Source organism: Anomaloglossus baeobatrachus, chromosome 1 (assembly GCF_048569485.1).
Source record: "Anomaloglossus baeobatrachus isolate aAnoBae1 chromosome 1, aAnoBae1.hap1, whole genome shotgun sequence".
Lineage (NCBI taxonomy): Eukaryota > Metazoa > Chordata > Amphibia > Anura > Aromobatidae > Anomaloglossus > Anomaloglossus baeobatrachus.
This window is the reverse complement of record NC_134353.1, coordinates 337,266,279-337,285,123: the sequence shown is the minus strand read 5'-3', so window position 1 is coordinate 337,285,123 and position 18,845 is coordinate 337,266,279. Positions and strand designations below refer to the sequence as shown.

The 18,845-nt window shown below is 46.6% G+C and overlaps 1 protein-coding gene across 2 annotated transcripts in view; it reads left to right on the top strand.

The window, feature by feature from the left end:
• IDUA (alpha-L-iduronidase) overlaps window positions 1–18,845 on the top strand; it is a 135,970-nt gene that overhangs the window by 85,840 nt on the left and 31,285 nt on the right. For both annotated transcript variants that reach the window (XM_075352230.1, XM_075352223.1), the window contains 2 exons: window positions 9,989–10,191; window positions 10,962–11,141. In XM_075352230.1, the coding sequence (XP_075208345.1) occupies window positions 9,989–10,191; window positions 10,962–11,141 (383 nt within the window). The remainder of the gene's footprint in view (window positions 1–9,988; window positions 10,192–10,961; window positions 11,142–18,845) is intronic.

Sequence of the window (18,845 nt, the reverse complement as noted above, 5' to 3'; positions counted from 1 at the left end):
GTGCTAACATGCTAAGGGCTCATGCGCTCTTAACTGCTGAATATTCTGCAGCAATTTCACAGCACATGTGCGCGTCATATCGCTGCAGAAACACTGCATAATGGATGCAGTTTTTTTGTGCAAGAAAAGCCGATTTCATGCGCTATAGCTGCTGCCCCCACCATAGACAGAGTGGGAGCTGCATCCAAAGCGCACGGAATAATTGACATGCTCATTTTATGAACGCACGGGTTTGGGTCAAAATTTTAGCACCCAAATCACTGCGTTCCTAAAAGCATCGTGCGCATGTCTCATGCACAATCTACATAGATTGTGCAATGAACGTAGGACACATGCATTTACGCTGCAGTGCAATACGCACCGTAAATGCATGCACACAGCCTAAAGGGGGCTTTACACGCAACGTCATCGCTACTGAGATGTCGTTGGGGTCACGGAATTCGTGACGCATATCTGGCCTTGTTAGCGACGTCGTTGAGTGTGAAACACACGAACGACCGCTAACGATCAAAATTACTCACCATATCATTGATCATTGACACGTTGTTCTAATCTCAAATATCGTTGCTGTTGCGGGACGCAAGTTGTTCTTTGTTCCTGACACCTGACACCGCAGGAACGAGGAACAATATCGTACCTGCGGCCGCCGGCAATGAGGAAGGAAGTAGGTGGACGGGATGTTCCAGCCGCTCATCTCTGCTCCTCCGCTTCTATTGGGCGGCCGCTTAGTGACCCCGCTGTGACGCCAAACAAACCTCCCCCTTAGAAAGGAGGCGGTTCCACGGCCATAGCGATTTCGCTAGGCAGGTAAGTACGTGTGACGGGGACTAACGTTGTTGTGCACCACAGGCAGCGATTTGCCCGTGACACACAACCAACGGGGGCGGGTGCTTTCACCAGCGACATCGCTAGCGATGTCGCTGTGTGTAAAGTGGCCTTTAGGGGGCAGACTAGCCAAGGGAACCAATGCCCTTGTGACTAGTCCCTGGCCTCATTAGCATATTATAAAGGATCTTTAGAAATACTTTCTCTAAAGATCCCTTTATGTATGATACTAGATACAAGGACAGTAAGGCATAGAAATATGCACCCAGAACTGCTTGTGGTCCTGGGTGAATATTGCACCTGACAGGTTCCCTTTAAACTAAAAGTTGGTACTTTGCCAATAATTGTCAGCCAAAAGGCATTTCTGAGTGCCAGATTTCTAAAACCCAGTGAAATGAAATCTTCTTAGCAAATAATATCCAGTGAGAATGAAACTCTAAAGCAGATTATGTAAATGTATGTGAACGCTGTACACTACATTACTTTTCTTGCATACATTTGAATACATTTTTTTTTTCTTAGGAAAATTTAATGTGCATGTTTGAAACAGAAAGGGACATACATTTCCTTTCCTGCTTAACCAAAGATCTTAGTAATGCAAATTGTATCTTGTCTACATAATTTCTCTCTGTTGTCTCATGACAGTATACACTGTATGGACATATATGTGTACACCTAATCCAGGTGGTTAGAAACCTGATTCTAAAACCGTTGGTAGTAATGAGTAATCCTGTGGATATTCGCCTAAAAAAATCAGGTTCAACAGCTAAACTTGACCCTATAAAGCACTGTATTTATTTGATTTTGAATTACATGCACCTATCACTGTCCCTCACTCCTACGGCATCCTATCCCTACAATATATTTGTTTTTTTCCTAAATGCACCTATCACTGTCCCTCACTCCAACAGTGTACTCTCCCTATTCTAGTCAAGGCAAAATGGCGACGCAGCCTTTATACTGGCCAAGTCACGGGGTGTGTCGGCCAAATCACAGCCATGCCAATACTTGACATGGCTGCACTGGCTCTGGAAGTGCCCAAAACCTAAAAGTTTGCTGATTTTTTTGCTCTGCAACCTTTCAGCAAGCTTTACTCTGGTGAAAAACCCAAACAGAAACTGGATATACAGTAAAAAGTCTGTGTTCAGGGTTCAGCACCAAACTCAAGGTGTCTGGTACGGACTCTGAGTTTTACAGTTCGAGTTCACGCATCCCTAACCATGGGTGCTAATATGGAGTCAAGCTACTTTTTGCATTTTTTTCAGCAAAAATGGAAAATATCTGTAAATGAATGAGATTTGGCTTACAAATAAATCCCAGAGCAGTTTGATGAGGTTATGAGCTCGCTATTAAAGTTCCTAAACTATGCCTTTCTAACCCCAAGATTGTGCCCTGCCGCAAAGTCAGGCTGGAAAAGAAACGGACCTTCCACAAAGTTGGAAGTATACAATTGTGCAAAATGTCTTGGTATGCTGAAGCATGAACTTTACCATTTTATAAAAATGAGGGGCCAGTCTAAATCTAAAAAATACAACAAAAAACAGCCCAATATCATATCCCCCATCCACCAAATTATACAATGGGGCTATGTATTCTGGTGGGCAGTGTTGTCAAAGCACCTGCAAACTTAAATTAATCTATAAGACTGTCAGATAGTGAAACCTGTCCTTTCACAAAAAATGAATCCCTGATTCATTATTCTAAAGAAACAAACCACACAGTACTCACCTGTCCTGGGTCCATCGGTGAGGCTCGTCACTTCTCCCCGTGTCTGGTTTTGGCTTTGGCGCTGACTCACATCAATAGTATGGCAGCCAATCAGTGAGTTCAGCAGTTCTGCCCATAGATGGGGAATGCCCTCCTCAGAGTTCCTGAGCTCACTGATTGGCTACTGCACTCTCAACGTGACATCAGCGCCACAGCCAAAACTAGACACTGAGACCAGCGGCGAGAACCAACGCTGGACCCAGGGAAGGTTAATAAAGTTTCTTTACAATAAACTGCAGCCAGCGATTAACATTTACGAAAACCCCTTTAGGGCTCATGCGCACGTTGCGTACTGCAGCGTAAATGCATGCGTCCTGCGTCCCCTGCACAATCTATGAAGATTGTGCATGAGACGTGCGCAGGATGCTTTTATGAACGCAGCGATTTGGATGCTAAAATTTTTACCCAAATCCGTGCGTTCATAAAAGCAGCATGTCAATTTTTTTTGCGTTCTGGATGCAGCTCCCGCTCTGTCTATGGTGGGGGCAGCAGCCAGAGCGCATGGAATCGGCTTTTTTTTAACAAAAATACTGCATTCATTCTGCAGCGATTTGAAGCGCACATTTGCTGTCAAATCGCTGCAGAATAATCAGCAGTTACGCGCGCATGAGCCCTTAAAGGGAACCAGTCAGGTGCAATATGCACTCAGAACCTCGAGTTCTGGGTGCATATTGCTAATCCCTGCCTAACCGTCCCTGTATATGTCGCGGGCGGAGGAGGGGACGCTGCGCTCTCCCTCTGCTCGGGTCCGGCTGCCGCTGCTGCTGCGGCCTCTGCTGCTCGGTGGCTCGAGCGTTGTGCCGGATCCCGGGGACTCGAGCGGCGCTCCTTGCCCGTGAGTGAAAAGGGGTTTGGTTTTGGGGATTTATAGTCCGTGACTCCACCCACGGTTGTGGTGATTGTGTGGACACCACCGCTGCTCTGTATGGGGATCCCGGGAGCGGTGACAGAGAGCAGCTTTGTTGTTATTTCTCCCCTCCGTGGGTAGGGGGTTGGTTGTCCCGGGGCCCGGAGAGGGGTAGGGATGGATGGCAGGCCGGGTGCGGGGCCTGGTGAGGTGCAGGGTCGCGGGGGCAGAGCTGTGCCGCACGGCACGGTGGTACTCACTCAGCCTGAGATGTTGACACAGTTCTCGGTAAAACACACGGCTGGAAAGACGGTTCCCACGGACGGCTGCTGTTGCTTTTCCCCGGTAGTTGACGGTGACAGTCTCTGTCCCTGCACTTAGTGAAATGTTGGTAGCGATGGGTTCCCACCGGTAACCCGCTCCCCGGCTTGGATATGGGCCGGAGGAGCCCCTCTTTGCCCGCAGGCGCTGGCCCTGAGAAACTGGTGCCCTGGCGGTGGCGGTGTCTCTCTCCTACGGTTGGACTGTTGCCTTCAATCGGGACTTAGTTGTTGGGAGACCCAGGAGGTCCCCTTCACTGACGGATTTGGCAAATTCACGGCGACTCCTAGCCTTGCTGGGATCCGAAAGGCCCCTGCCAATGGTACTGGCTTCTCTTCGTATACCGCTCCGGTACCGCCGGGCCACCACCCGTCCACGGTCCTTTTGGCAACCTCCGATCAGCCTCTCCTGCAGACGGTCACCGCCGTCTGCTGACCTTGCTGTCTCAGTCCGGGGCACACACCCGGACCAACTTCAGGCTTCCTCTACTGTCACTTTCTCTTCCACTTTTTTACTCCTCTCACTTGCTCCTCTACCACTTCCTTCTCCAAACTCTATCTCATCTCATCTGCCTGGTTTTCCCGCCTCCAGGACTGTGAACTCCTCGGTGGGCGGAGCCAACCACCTGGCCCACCCCCTGGTGTGGACATCAGCCCCTGGAGGAAGGCAACAAGGATTTTTGGTGTAGCTTTGGTGTACCTATCTGGGGTGTAGGGTGTGGTGGTGTTATGACCTGTGACCCCTGGCTTGCCCAGGGCGTCACATTCCCTCTTAGCAAAATGCAGACCGTCCGCGGGCTGCCCGTCCAACACCGGTTTTATTTTTCTGAAAAAAGATAAAAACATAAACAAGTATAATAACTTCATCCCACAGCGGGAGGTAATGTACTTAAACGTTATGGTAACATTTAAACGGTTGCTGCTGCCGCTCTCTCCCACCCAAGTAACCTGTACCTGATGCTGCCTCTAAGAAACAGGCAGCACCCCTTGACCCCAGTCCTGAACCAAATCACCCAAGCAGGATCTGTCCTTCCCCTCCAGAGGGTAGCCACCGGTTCCGGTGGTGGCTGGGCCCCAGCCTGCTCCACTGCGGGCCCTCCCTCCAACCTGCCTCTCCGGAGGCGGTAACGGTTAGCTGCAACAAATATATTTATTTACATGCCACTTAACGTTTGTGGTTGCCCTGCAAGTTCTCGGGCCTGTTCATAGAGAGTTCCCTATGCATAAACTGTAGACGATCCCCACGGGGACAACAATGCCGGCAACGGCCGGTTCCAAATCACGGTTGCAGACAATCAGGTTAACCTTCGGTAATCATTTTCATTTTCTTCAAAAACTTTTCAAAACTTTTTAAAACACACACACTTGTGGTCACAACGGGGACGGTGCAACGGTGCTCCGCTGCCATCACTGTGCACTTTCGTCCTCCCCACCCGGCTCTGGGTGGAAGAACACGGGCACCAGCCCCTCCAAGCGCATAGCAAGCGCGGCGAGGAAGGGCCGCCCGATACCCGTTATTTCCACTCCGGGGAATGTATGTGGCCTCCATGCCATGCAGAGCGACGACTCCCTCATCCTCTTCCGAAATGGGCTCGGTGTCTGGCCCGGAATCACGATCGTCCGTCCCTGCGCCAGGCGGGTTGCCGCCAGCTGTCGCAGCTTCCAGGCTCGCCACTCTCTCGGCTACTAACAAAAAGGGGTGCACGCCCGACGGGCCAGGTGCAGCGCGGTGCCCGGGTAAGGAGGACGGAGGCGGCATGGGGGCCAGAGGTAGACCGGGTCCCTCAGCCGCAACGGCCGGTCCCTCGGGGACACAGGGGCGTGGGTCACTCACCAGCTCCTCCACCATGGCCTCCATTCCATACACCCATGCAACCGCAGCTACGTCCTCCACCTCCGCGGTCCACTGTCCATCAGCCTACAGATCTGGCTCCGGTAGTGTCAGCAGATCCCTGCCGTTCGGGCCCTCAGCCATGCCGCTGTTCCGGGCACCGGCTCAGTAGCCTCCGCATAGCTAGATGGAGCGGACATTCTTTGCAGGGGTCAGCGGATCGTGGGGTCCCGGCGTCCCTATCTGTACAGCCGCGGCTACAAGCGACCAGTCGCCATTTCGTCCCCCTTAGCCTCTTTTCGGCCCCTCCTCTATCGGGGCGGGGTTTTGGCCTTCGCGCCTCCACTACTCGAGAAGACGCTCGAGCGGGAACTTTTCGCGCCAAAGATGGCGACTTCCGAAATTTTTCGGCCGGACACCTCCGGCGGTAACAAGGCGCACCTGTACCCAACGGCAGAGCGGTAAGATCCTGTTCGTGACGCCAAGTTGTCGCGGGCGGAGGAGGGGACGCTGCGCTCTCCCTCTGCTCGGGTCCGGCTGCCGCTGCTGCTGCGGCCTCTGCTGCTCGGTGGCTCGAGCGTTGTGCCGGATCCCGGGGACTCGAGCGGCGCTCCTCGCCCTGAGTGAAAAGGGGTTTGGTTTTGGGGATTTATTGTCCGTGACGCCACCCACGGTTGTGGTGATTGTGTGGACACCACCGCTGCTCTGTATGGGGATCCCGGGAGCGGTGACAGAGAGCAGCTTTGTTGTTATTTCTCCCCTCCGTGGGTAGGGGGTTGGTTGTCCCGGGGCCCGGTGAGGGGTAGGGATGGATGGCAGGCCGGGTGCGGGGCCTGGTGAGGTGCAGGGTCGCGGGGGCAGCGCTGTGCCACACGGCACGGTGGTACTCACTCAGCCTGAGACGTTGACACAGTTCTCGGTAAAACACACGGCTGGAAAGACGGTTCCCACGCACGGCTGCTGTTGCTTTTCCCCGGTAGTTGACGGTGACAGTCTCTGTCCCTGCACTTAGTGAAATGTTGGTAGCGATGGGTTCCCACCGGTAACCCGCTCCCCGGCTTGGATATGGGCCGGAGGAGCCCCTCTTTGCCCGCAGGCGCTGGCCCTGAGAAACTGGTGCCCTGGCGGTGGCGGTGTCTCTCTCCAACGGTTGGACTGTTGCCTTCAATCGGGACTTAGTTGTTGGGAGACCCAGGAGGTCCCCTTCACTGACGGATTTGGCAAATTCACGGCGACTCCTAGCCTTGCCGGGATCCGAAAGGCCCCTGCCAATGGTGCTGGCTTCTCTTCGTATACCGCTCCGGTACCGCCGGGCCACCACCCGTCCACGGTCCTTTCGGCAACCTCCGATGAGCCTCTCCTGCAGACGGTCACCGCCGTCTGCTGACCTTGCTGTCTCAGTCCGGGGCACACACCCGGACCAACTTCAGGCTTCCTCTACTGTCACTTTCTCTTCCACTTTTTTACTCCTCTCACTTGCTCCTCTACCACTTCCTTCTCCAAACTCTATCTCATCTCATCTGCCTGGTTTTCCCGCCTCCAGGACTGTGAACTCCTCGGTGGGCGGAGCCAACCGCCTGGCCCACCCCATGGTGTGGACATCAGCCCCTGGAGGAAGGCAACAAGGATTTTTGGTGTAGCTTCGGTGTACCTATCCGGGGTGTAGGGTGTGGTGGTGTTATAACCTGTGACCCCTGGCTTGCCCAGGGCGTCACATATACACTAGAATAGATAAAGAGATCTTTAGTAAAAGTATTTATAAAGATCTTATATCATGTGCTGATGAGGCCAGAGACTAGTCCCAAGGGTATTATATCCCCCGACTAGCCACCCTCTTAGCATTTTAGCACGCCCACAGGCACAGGGGTGTACTAACATGCTATTCATTTCAGCATCACCAGCGGTGACGCGTGTACCTGTGATTGCTGTGACCGCGCTTCTGAATGCCTTGCACTTCCAGTCATGCGCAGTATGAAGTCGGGTGTACATGTCCAGGCTTCAGAGAGGTCTACTGCGCATGACCAGAAGTGCCTGGCATTTAGATGCGCGGACACAGCAAACACAGGTACACACGTCACCGCTAGTGATGCTTAACTGAATAGCATGTTAGTACACCCCTGTGGGCATGCTAATATGCTAAGAGGGCAGCTAGTCGGGGGACATAGCTGAACTGGAAAGGGTGCAGAGAAGAGCGACCAAGATTATTAGAGGAATGGGTGGGCTGCAATACCAAGACAGGTTATTAAACTTGGGGTTATTTAGTTTGGAAAAACGAAGGCTTAGGGGGGATCTAATCACAATGTATAAATATATGAGGGGACAGTACAGAGACCTTTCCAAAGATCTTTTTACACCTAGGCCTGCGACTGGAACACGGGGGCATCCGCTACGTCTTGAGGAAAGAAGGTTTAATCATAATCACAGACGAGGATTCTTTACTGTACGAGCAGTGAGACTATGGAACTCTCTGCCGCATGATGTTGTAATGAGTGATTCACTACTAACATTTAAGCAGAGCCTGGACGCCTTTCTTGAAAAATTTAATATTACCAGTTATGTATATTAGATTTTATGACAGGGTGTTGATCCAAGGAACTAGTCTGATTGCCGGATGTGGAGTCAGGAAGGAAATTTTTTCCCCATTGGAACTTGTTTGTCACATTGGGGTTTTTTTTTTTTTTTTGCCTTCCTCTGGATCAACATGTTAGGCTACGGGTTGAACTAGATGGACTTAAGGCGGGCTTTGCACGCTGCGACATCGGTAACAATGTGTTACCGATGCTGCAGCGATAGTCCCGCCCCCGTCGCACGTGCAATATCTAGTGAAAGCTGCCGTAGTGATTATTATCGCTACGGCAGCTTCACACGCACATACCTGCCGTGCGACGTCGCTCTGGCCGGCGACCCGCCTCCTTCCTAAGGGGGCGGGTCGTGCGGCGTCACAGCGACGTCACACGGCAGGCGGCCAATAGAAGTGGAGGGGCGGAGATGAGCAGGATGTAAGCATCTCGCCCACCTCAGTCCTTCTCATTGCAGCCGGCGGCAGGTAAGGAGAGATTCCTCGCTCCTGCGGCTTCATACACAGCGATGTGCGCTGCCGCAGGAGCGAGGAACAACATCGTACCTGTCGCTGCACCGGCATTATGGAAATGTCGGAGGCTGCAGCGATGATACGATAACGACGCTTTTGCGCTCGTTCATTGTATCAAAAAGGATTTGCACGTTGCGATATCGACTGCGACGCCGGATGTGCGTCACTTTCGATTTGACCCCATCGACATCGCACGTGCAATGTCGCAACGTGCAAAGCCGCCCTTAGAGTCTCCCTTCAACCTTAAAAACTATGAAACTATGATGATACTATGATATAACACCCTTGGGATTTGTCCCTGCGCTCACTATCATAAGATAAAAGATCTTTAGAAATACTGTACTTTTTCTAAAGATCCCTTTATCTATGCTAGTGTATACAGGGAAGGTTAGACAGGGATTAGCAATATGCACCCAGAACTGCTCGTGGATCTGGATGCATATTGGACCTGACGGGTTCCATTTAATTCTTATGTGTGCAAATCCTCTGCAATGGAAATCCATCTCATAAAACTCCTGACACATAGTACTTGTGCTGATGTATACAGTATTGTTAGGGTATGTTCACATGACGTTTTTCTCCATATCTATGAAAAAAAAGTCCAATTATTCTGATCAGACTTTGATTCGAGTTTGACAAGGGTCTGATCAGCGTGGCATCAGATTTGAGAGAGAAAAAAAAATGGTTCTCCACCTTCTCCATCCAATGTCATCCAAGTGTGGTCCAATTTTTTTTCACAGACCCATTTACTTGCAGTCATGATTTTGAGCCAACACTTAAAAAAGCACACAGAAAAAAATCGGAAAATGTGTACTGCATCGTAGACTATCATAGGTTCGAGGGCTACACGTGAAGACCGTGGCTAGCACTCAGACGAGAAAGTCGGCAGTGTGTACAAGCCCATAAATTAATTATAGCAACAAATTACTATAATAGTCCCCCCATGTTTAAGCGTACGGTGCTCTTTGGTATGTCTTCTACCTTTTGTTCATGTATGGATATTGGATGGCTGTCTGATTTTATGCTGAACTCAATAATTATGGTGGTGTTCACATACTTTTGGCCCTATAGTGCACATGACAACAACTCAACTTTTTTTGCCTCCTAGTATTAATTAGAAATGAGTGAAAAAATTAAAAATGTGGTAGTTTTATGATTGGTAACGGATACAAAGGAGGCAGAAACACAATACAGGAACAATTACAGAGAATAGAATGAATCAGTATTATATTTTTATTATAGCCCTCTAGAAGTCATCATTTTTATGCCTTGCCCATTAACAACCACAAATCTATTCTGTTATTCAGGCTTTCAGAACTACTATGATGCTTGCTCTGAAGGACTTAAAGAAGCAAGCCCAAAATTAAGATTTGGAGGCCCCGGAGATTCGTGCCACTCACCACCTAAATCACCAATTTGCTGGGGTCTTCTGGGTCATTGCTATAATGGTACCAATTTCTTTACTGGGGAGACAGGAGTGAGGCTGGATTACATTGCTCTGCATAAAAAGGTTGGTACCATTTGGGTTTTCGGGTTTTAAGAACTTTATTTATTTAGTGTCCTGTTTTGCATGATATATATATATATATATATATGTATATATATATATATATATATATATATATATATATATAAAAAAAATATATATAAAAATAATATACATATATGGCTTTTGTGCAGGTGGAATAATATTCACAGGAAACATGTGAAGGGTTTATGAAGGTTGGTAATATCATATGTGCTCATTTTCACACTTATGTATCCACCTTTTGCTTCTTTCTCCTCCTGAATTGATCTTTCACCCTCATTTCATGGGTACAATCTGTATTTAATGAAGCCAGATTTTCCCATTACTGAGATAGGAGATGGCAGTTGGTGCTTTTAAACCTCTATGGTGGGAGCAGACATTTTGCTTTACGTTCCATATGACTTAATGAGCACCAACTGTCGTGTCCTATCCCCAAAATACAAAAATCTGTATTCACCGAAGACAGATTTTATCCACGAATTGGGAATTTTGAGAATGAATGATCAATTGAGGAGGAGAAAAGAAGCGGATTTCTTTAATAAAATACTGTATATTACAAAGTTTCTTATTTTCATATGTAGTATTGATGTATCATGTACGGGAGGGGGGAAGAAAAATAAATATCCAACAGTTACTTTTAAAGCTGCCCATTTTATGTAGCCATCTATTGTAATTCCTTTATTAGACCGCCCTCTGGTGGTTAAACCAGAACACTGCATTATCAATTAAAATTGCTTTTTTTTGGTCTGTAGGGTGGAGGAAGCTCTTATCGTATTTTGGAGCAAGAGATCGATACTGTTAGCGAAATTCAGCAACGCTTTCCTCATTTCCGACATATTCCGATATACAATGATGAGGCTGACCCTCTAGTAGGTTGGTCCACACCACAGTCTTGGAGAGGCGATGTTACGTATGCAGCCATGGTTATAAAGGTATAGTTATAGGCTCACATCTGTATTGTTATACCATGAGGAATAGAAGTAGTGGCACTTCTGTGTGCTCTCTGGAGGTCATTGCCACAGGACAGGACCCAATAGTTTTCTCTTGTTAGTAAATCAAATAGATGCTCTAATTTAATTCCTTAAAGGGAACCTGTCAGGTCAAAAAAGCGTTCTGACCTACAAGCAGGAGCCTGGGTGAGCTATTAACCCCTTCCTACCCATCCCTGTGTTATATTGTGTAATATGAAAGTAATAAAATAACATTTTATTACTTTCATATGTCCTATGTAAATGACAGGGTCTCTTGCCCCATGGGCGTCTCATCACCCTGTGGGCGTCTAAATGCTTTCCATGGTATCACGCCCCTGTGGGCGTGATACCATGGATGTACATCAGCAACGTGACCGTTGCTACTTCAGAATCTCGCGTGTGCTTACCATTCTCGCTGCCTCATCCTGGTTGCGTGTTGGCTGCTGACGCGCCCTGCGCATGCTCAGAAGACGCCTGCAGTTCCGGTCAGGTGCAGTGCGCGTCAGAAGCCGAGAAGCAAGCGCCAGGATGAGGCGGCGGCGAGAATGGAAAGTGCGCACGCGAGATTCTGAAGCTGCAGAACTGACGTCGCTCATGTAAATCCATGGTATCACGCCCACAGAGGCATGATACCATGGAAAGCATGTAGACACCCACATGACGATGAGACTCCCATGGGGTAGAGACCTATGCTATTTACATAGGGAATATGAAAGTAATAAACGTATTTTATTTTTTTTCATATTACACAATATAACAACACAGGGATGGGTAGGAAGGGGTTAGCAGCTCACACAGGTTTCTGCTTGTAGGTCGGAACGCTTTTTTGACCTGACAGGCTCCCTTTAACAAGCTGTGAACTTTTTGTTTTTTTCTCCTTTTTTTCCAAGAACCATAACTTATTTTTATTTTTCCATTGCTATAGCTGTATGAGCACTTCTTATTTTGTGGGACAAGTTACAGTTTTGCTAATTTTACTTTACAGTGTAATGAAAAACGGGAAAAAAATTCCAAGTGTGATAAAATTGCTAAACAAATACATTTCTCCCACTTTTTTGTGCGTTGTTTTTACAGCGCTCATTTTGAACTTATATGGACCAGGCATAATGATTCTCCTGATCAGTACGATTACGGCAATACCAAATTTGCCCACTTTTTTTTTTGTTATTTTGGTGGTGAGAATAAAGGGAAAACTGTAGGGAAAAAAACATTGTCTGTGATGTTATTTTCTGAAACCCGTAACTTTTTTATTTTTCCAACCATGGAGCTCAGTGAAGGCGTGTTTTTATTGTTACCATTTTGCGGTACATGGGATGTTTTGATCTCTCTTTATTGTATTTTTTGTGGGAAGTGTGAAGACTCAAAAGCACCACTTTTGGAGTTTCTTTTTATTTCCTTTTTGGCATTTAATGTATTATTTTAATAATGTTATTAAATTTGAATTTTTTGGAATCAGCGATACCTAATATGTTTATATTTTAAATTTATTTTCAATGGGGTTAAACAGGGTATGTTTCAGATTTTTTTATTTTATATATTTTTTTTATATTTTGTAAAACTTTTTCTTATTTTCACTTTTTTCTCTTTTAGTCCTTTTAGGGGCCTCACCAAGTTTACAGCTATAGGGCCTTCAGTATTGTAACCCTGCTGCGGTCAAAGATTGACAGTGGCTTTTAAAGGGGTTGTCCACTACTAGGAAAACCCCTTCTGATTCCACATGTTTACCCCATTTTAAGGGACTGTCCACTACTTTGACTTTGATGGCCTATCCTTAGGATAAGTCATCATTGTCTGATCGGCCAGGGTCCGACACCCAGCACCCCTGCCGATCAGCTGTCCTCGTCCCCGGCGGTGGCAGCCAGTAAATGCTCAATTCCGGAGCTGCTCCATCTTCTGATAGCAGCCAGGTATTGCACATCCACTTCCCATTCTAAACAATAGGAGGCGGATGTGCAGTACCCGGTTGTGACCGCTATCAGAAGACGGAGCAGCTCCGGAACTGAGCATTTTTGGCTGCCTGCCGCCACCGCCGGGACCGAGAACAGCTGATCGGTGGGGGTGCAGGGTGTCAGATCCTGGCTGCTCAAACATTGATAACCCATGCTAAGGATAGGCCATCAATGTCAAAGTAGTGGACAACCCCTTTAAAATAATAAAGCCTATATTCACCTCCAGTATCGGTGCCGGTTAAGTGGTGCTGCGGTTCCCTTTCCCGGAGCTTATGTGATGTTTTAATGTCACACAAGCCCCACGTCCAGTCAGCATTGGCTTATTGTCTTCCCGCCTTCAGACCAAAGAAGCAATCAACAGACAGTGAGTGCTGCAGCTCCTGTTGTTGCTCATTTGGTCTGAAGGCAGTGAAAGAGAAGCCGGCGCTAATTGGACGCTGGGCTCACAAGATGTCACAATGTTACGAGAGTCCTGGAAATGCGAACCACAGTACCGCTGGAACAGCGCCGATATGGGAGGTGAGTATAGGCTTTATTATTTTACCTAGGGGAAACGTTGAATCAGAAGGGGTTGTCCTAGTAGTGGACAAACTCTTTAAGTGCTTTAACTGCGATGATCAGAGCAAGTGCCGGTCACTGCAGATATTGGAAGATGCCAGCTGTGTTCAACCACGGGCATCTGCCTGATAAGAAGCAGGCTCAGCTACTGAGCCAGCTTCATGCATTCCTTATCGACCTGTAATGAAAATGCACATAGTATGTGGTTAAGGGTTTTAAAAGTTCTTATCTCTTCTTTCAGGTAATATTACTTTGTGCTAATGGGGATAAAGCAGTATTCATTGCTATTTTTCCCAGTGAGAAAGAAATGTGTTTTAATAAGTTCAATCACGTTATCACATTCTATCACAACCACTTCTATAACAATCACTTAAATCTCAGAGTCAAAAAGTAGAAATGTTGTAGAAATAGTCATGTGGAGAGTAGACCTGTCAGTAAGGTCTCCTTCAGAGATCTATTTTGCACATTCGTGCTCTATCTATGGTTTTTTTTTTTTGCTATAGAACATGTACATATTATAGTTTATGAAACTGATCACGTCTTTGTTTATCTTGCAAAAAACTAATAGAGACGTCCTATTTTAATACTAGTCCCAGACCAAACTCGGCTATTTTAGTCTATAGGTTTGTGGAAAAAAGGAGAATCTTGAAAAATCTCCATCAGTTTTTTTTTTAAAGGGAACCAATCACCAGGATATTCCTATATAACCTAAAGCCACACATGTAGTGGTCAGCTCAGATGTTTAGGTTTTGAAATCCAAGAAAGTAAAGTTTATAAAATTAGCTGCTCCATTGAGCGCTTACTACTGCCTGATGTGTCTCTGTGGCCCGTAGCAGTGTGATGATGTCAGCAAGGTGCTGATCTCATCCCATTGCTGCACGTCGGGGGCGGGGCCCAGTTCTGGCGTTACACTGTTCAAATGTATTTATGTTTGAGAAACGCAAATACATTTGATATGAAAGGAGGGAGCTGCGGTCACCGGCACCGCTGCGCTCCTCAGTAGTGTGTACATGCCGGGCACAGGCTCACATACCAGAGCCAGCACAGCACAGCGCAGCGCGCTGCCTCCTGGTCCTGCTGCTTTCAGCTAGTGTGCGCAAGGCAAGTAATGCTGCCCGTCCTGCACACTGCTGAGGAGAGCAACAGTGACTGCAGATTGAGCGTCCCAGTACAGGCACCGGCCCACTACAAGGGCCGGCACTTTTGGCATTTTCCAGAATTGCCCTAAGGCCACTCCAGGCCTGCCTTGCCCCTTCTGGTCACATGGGTATGACCTCACACAGGTCCTGCAAGAGACAGAGTGAATTGTTTGTATAATACTTATGCTAATTCTAACAGGGGGAGGGGATAACTATGAATATATTATCTGATCCTCAGCTGCTGTCACTCAACAAGCAGCTAATTTTATAAACTTGGATTTCAAAACCTATACATCCGAGCTGACCACTAAAGGTATGTATAGAATCAGCCTGATAGTGCCAATACAGCACTGGCTTTAGCTTATATATAAAATTCTGGTGATTGGTTCCCTTAAACATACGAAAAAAGCTGAAAAAACATTGATGGTAAAAACTGGCACTGACCAAGCTCTGATGAAATTTGGTTCAATGTTTTTACATATCAGAAAAAATAAAGATTTCTGAATGAGGCCTAAGTCTGTAACACTTGTGTTGTAATGTATGGAAAATAATTGCAAAAATGTGACAAAACCACACTGAAATTCTGTCCTGAATACAAACTGCATTTCTGCATGTGTATTCTCTGTGAACTGGAGGCTTTAGCTCTTTAAGGTAAAAGGCCACCACCATAGTATTGTTAAGATTCTTTTCGTCATCTGATTAGCAGGGAGGTAAGCCTACTAAAGGATTAACATCAATAGAGTTTGGTACTTATGCATGCCATCAGTTCATAGAATTCAGCAGTATATAGTTGTATATAAAAGCATGTCTGTATGCTATTATAGGCACAATTCACAAACTTCTTGAAGAAGCAATTATACTTCTGGTGTCTATTTCCACTCTAGATTAAAGAAAAAAATAATCACTTAACTAAAGGAAATCAATCTTTACTTTTATTCCATCCATAACTTGTTTCTTTTTCATTTTGCTACTTTTAACAGTTTTTATCATTTATTTCTGCTCTAAACTATCAAATTCTGGTAAGAGAGCAAACAAATAAACTGGAATAAAATGTTAGCATGGAAGATTTACATTTTAATACAGCTACATAACCGCTAGCAAATGAGTCAGCATACAGCCTGTCCATGTGAGTGATCATACAGGTGCCATGTGAATGATTTTAGGGATGTAATTTGATTGACCACAGAGGACCATGTGAGTGACCATAGTGAATCCATGTGAGTCACCATGGGGGAACCATGTCAGTGATTATATGGGAGCCATATGAGTGACCATAGGTGAGACTTGTGAGTGACCATAGTACTGCAATATTAGTGATTATAGAGGAGCGATGTAAGTTGTCATAGGGGTGCAATGTGAGTGACCCTAGGAAAGCCATGTGAGTGAATAACCGGAAGATGTCAGTGATCGATTATAGGGAAACCATGTGAGTGATCATCGGGGAGCCATGTGAGTGACCATAGGGGAAACATGTCAGTGACCATATGGGAGCCATATGAGTGATCATAGGTGAGACTTGTGAGTGACTATAAGGCCCTGTGCGCACTTACCGTTTTTTCCCGCGGATTTCCTGCAGTTTTGCTGCATGTTTCGCTGCAGAAAATGTTCATAACATCTCTGCAGTGAATCACCAGCAAAACCTATGGAAAAAAAATGCTGTGCGCACTATGCGGAATTTGACAGCTGCATGTTTTGCTGCGGGAATCCCGCAGAAAAACAATTGCATGTCAATTCTTTTCCGCACATCGAGGGATTTCACTCCATTGACTGCCATGTAATCGTGAAATCCCGAAGGGAATAACGCAGGCAGCAAATTCTGTGCGGTTCATTGCATTTTCCTGCGTTATCCCCTCCGGTATTTTGCGGTTTACCTGTGGTAATGTACATCGCTGCCTGCGGTTTGCAGGGAAGTGATGTCATTATGACAGGAAGAGGAAGCAGAGCAGAGAGTAAACACACACATCACAGACACACACAGACATCACAGACATCACAGACACAGACATATAGAATACACATAGAAAGTAAACGGAAATATAGAAAAAAAAACACGTGGGCTCCGCCGTATTTTTACCTTCCAGCCGAGGTAAACACACAGCGGTGGCCCGGTATTCTCAGGCTGGGGAGGGCGAGGGGCAGGGTTAATGTCCCCCGCCTCCCTCCCACCTCCCGCAGCCGAGAATAGCAGCCTCAGCTGCCCCGGGACTGTCACATGCATTATGTGGCAGTACCAGAGTGTCCCCAGCTCTTCTAGATGCCGTGATGTGGTGGCGATCCAGGTAATAAGGAGTTAATGGCGGCGGATCGCCACCACTAAGTCCAGGCTTGATCATGGCAGCGTCTATGCGACAGCTGACATGATCAACCCGTAAGTAAAGTGAAAAAACACACACACCGAAAAATCCTTTATTTTAAATAAAACACAAAAAAGCTCCTGGTTCACCTGTTTATTAACTCCCCCGAAACACACAGCTCTGGCGTAATCCACGTCCTGCGATGCTTGCATCCAGCCGCGACTGACACAGACACAGCGTTGAATGCAGCCTCGCAGCGAGACAGCAGAGGTAACCACAGGGCATTTCCCACGGCCGGTAATTTGAACTCACTACCGACCATGAGAAATGCAGCGTGTGCTCACAGGGTCTATCTATCCTTCTATCCCTCTATCTAACTATTTAGCTATCTCTCTATCTATTCTTCTATCTATCTATTTATCTATCTGCTATCTAAGGATTTTTTTTTTTTTTTCCAATGTGCTATATTGCATTGAATGCATTAAAGCACATGTACCAACCCGCACGCGGCAAAACCGCGGCAATACCGCAAACAATACCGCGGTAAAGCCGCAGCAAACCGCGGCAAACCACATGCGGTTTTCGGGTGCGGTTTGTCGCGGTTTTTTACCGCGGGTGCGGTAATCTTTCAGTACTTGCGGAATTTTCTTGAGAAAATTCCATTTTCCAGTGCGCACAAAGCCTAACAGTGCAATGTTCGTGATTATAGAGGAGCTATGTAAGTGAACATAGGGGTGCAATGTGAATGATTAATGGGAAGACATGAGTGATCAATTATAGGGGAACTATGTGAGTGATCATAGGGGTTCCATGTGAGTGACCATATGCTTATCTTCTGAGTGACCATAGGGGAGCTATATGAGTGGCCACAGAGATGCCATGCGAGACACTATAAAAGTGCTATGTCAATGTTCATAGTAGTGCTATGTCACTGTTCAGTGGCAAGACATGTGAGTGATCGATCATAGGAGAGCTATGTGAGTGATCATAAGGGAGCCATGTGATTGACCATAGGGGTATCTTCTGAGGGACCATAGGGGAACAATATGAGTGATTAATGAGAAGACATGTGACTAATCATTCATAGGGGAATTATGTGAATGATCATAGGGGAACCATATAAGTGATCATCGGGGAGGCCATATGAGTGACCACAGAGATGCCAAGTGAGAGACTATAAGAGTGTTATGTGAATGTTCATAATGGTTCCATGTGAGTGCTCACAGGGATGCCTTGTGCATGACCATAGGGATGCTTACTCATATAGGCTCATACTTGGGATATGCATAGTACACATGTAAGACCTGCTATTTGCAAACTGCTCTTGGTGGCCAAATGATACACTGTATGTATCAAAGTATGATCTCTCATGTAGCCTCAACTGTAATTCCTAGATCAATAGTAAGAAAGAGAGAAAAAGAATTGTATGTATGTATGTATGTATGTATGTAGGGATCAACCAATAAGACTGTTCAAATCAACAAATATACAGTGCCTACAAGTAGTATTCAACCCCCTGCAGATTTAGCAGGTTTGATAAGATGCAAATAAGTTAGAGCCTGCAAACTTCAAACAAGAGCAGGATTTATTAACAGATGCATAAATCTTACAAACCAACAAGTTATGTTGCTCAGTTAAATTTTAATAAATTTTCAACATAAAAGTGTGGGTCAATTATTATTCAACCCCTAGGTTTAATATTTTGTGGAATAACCCTTGTTTGCA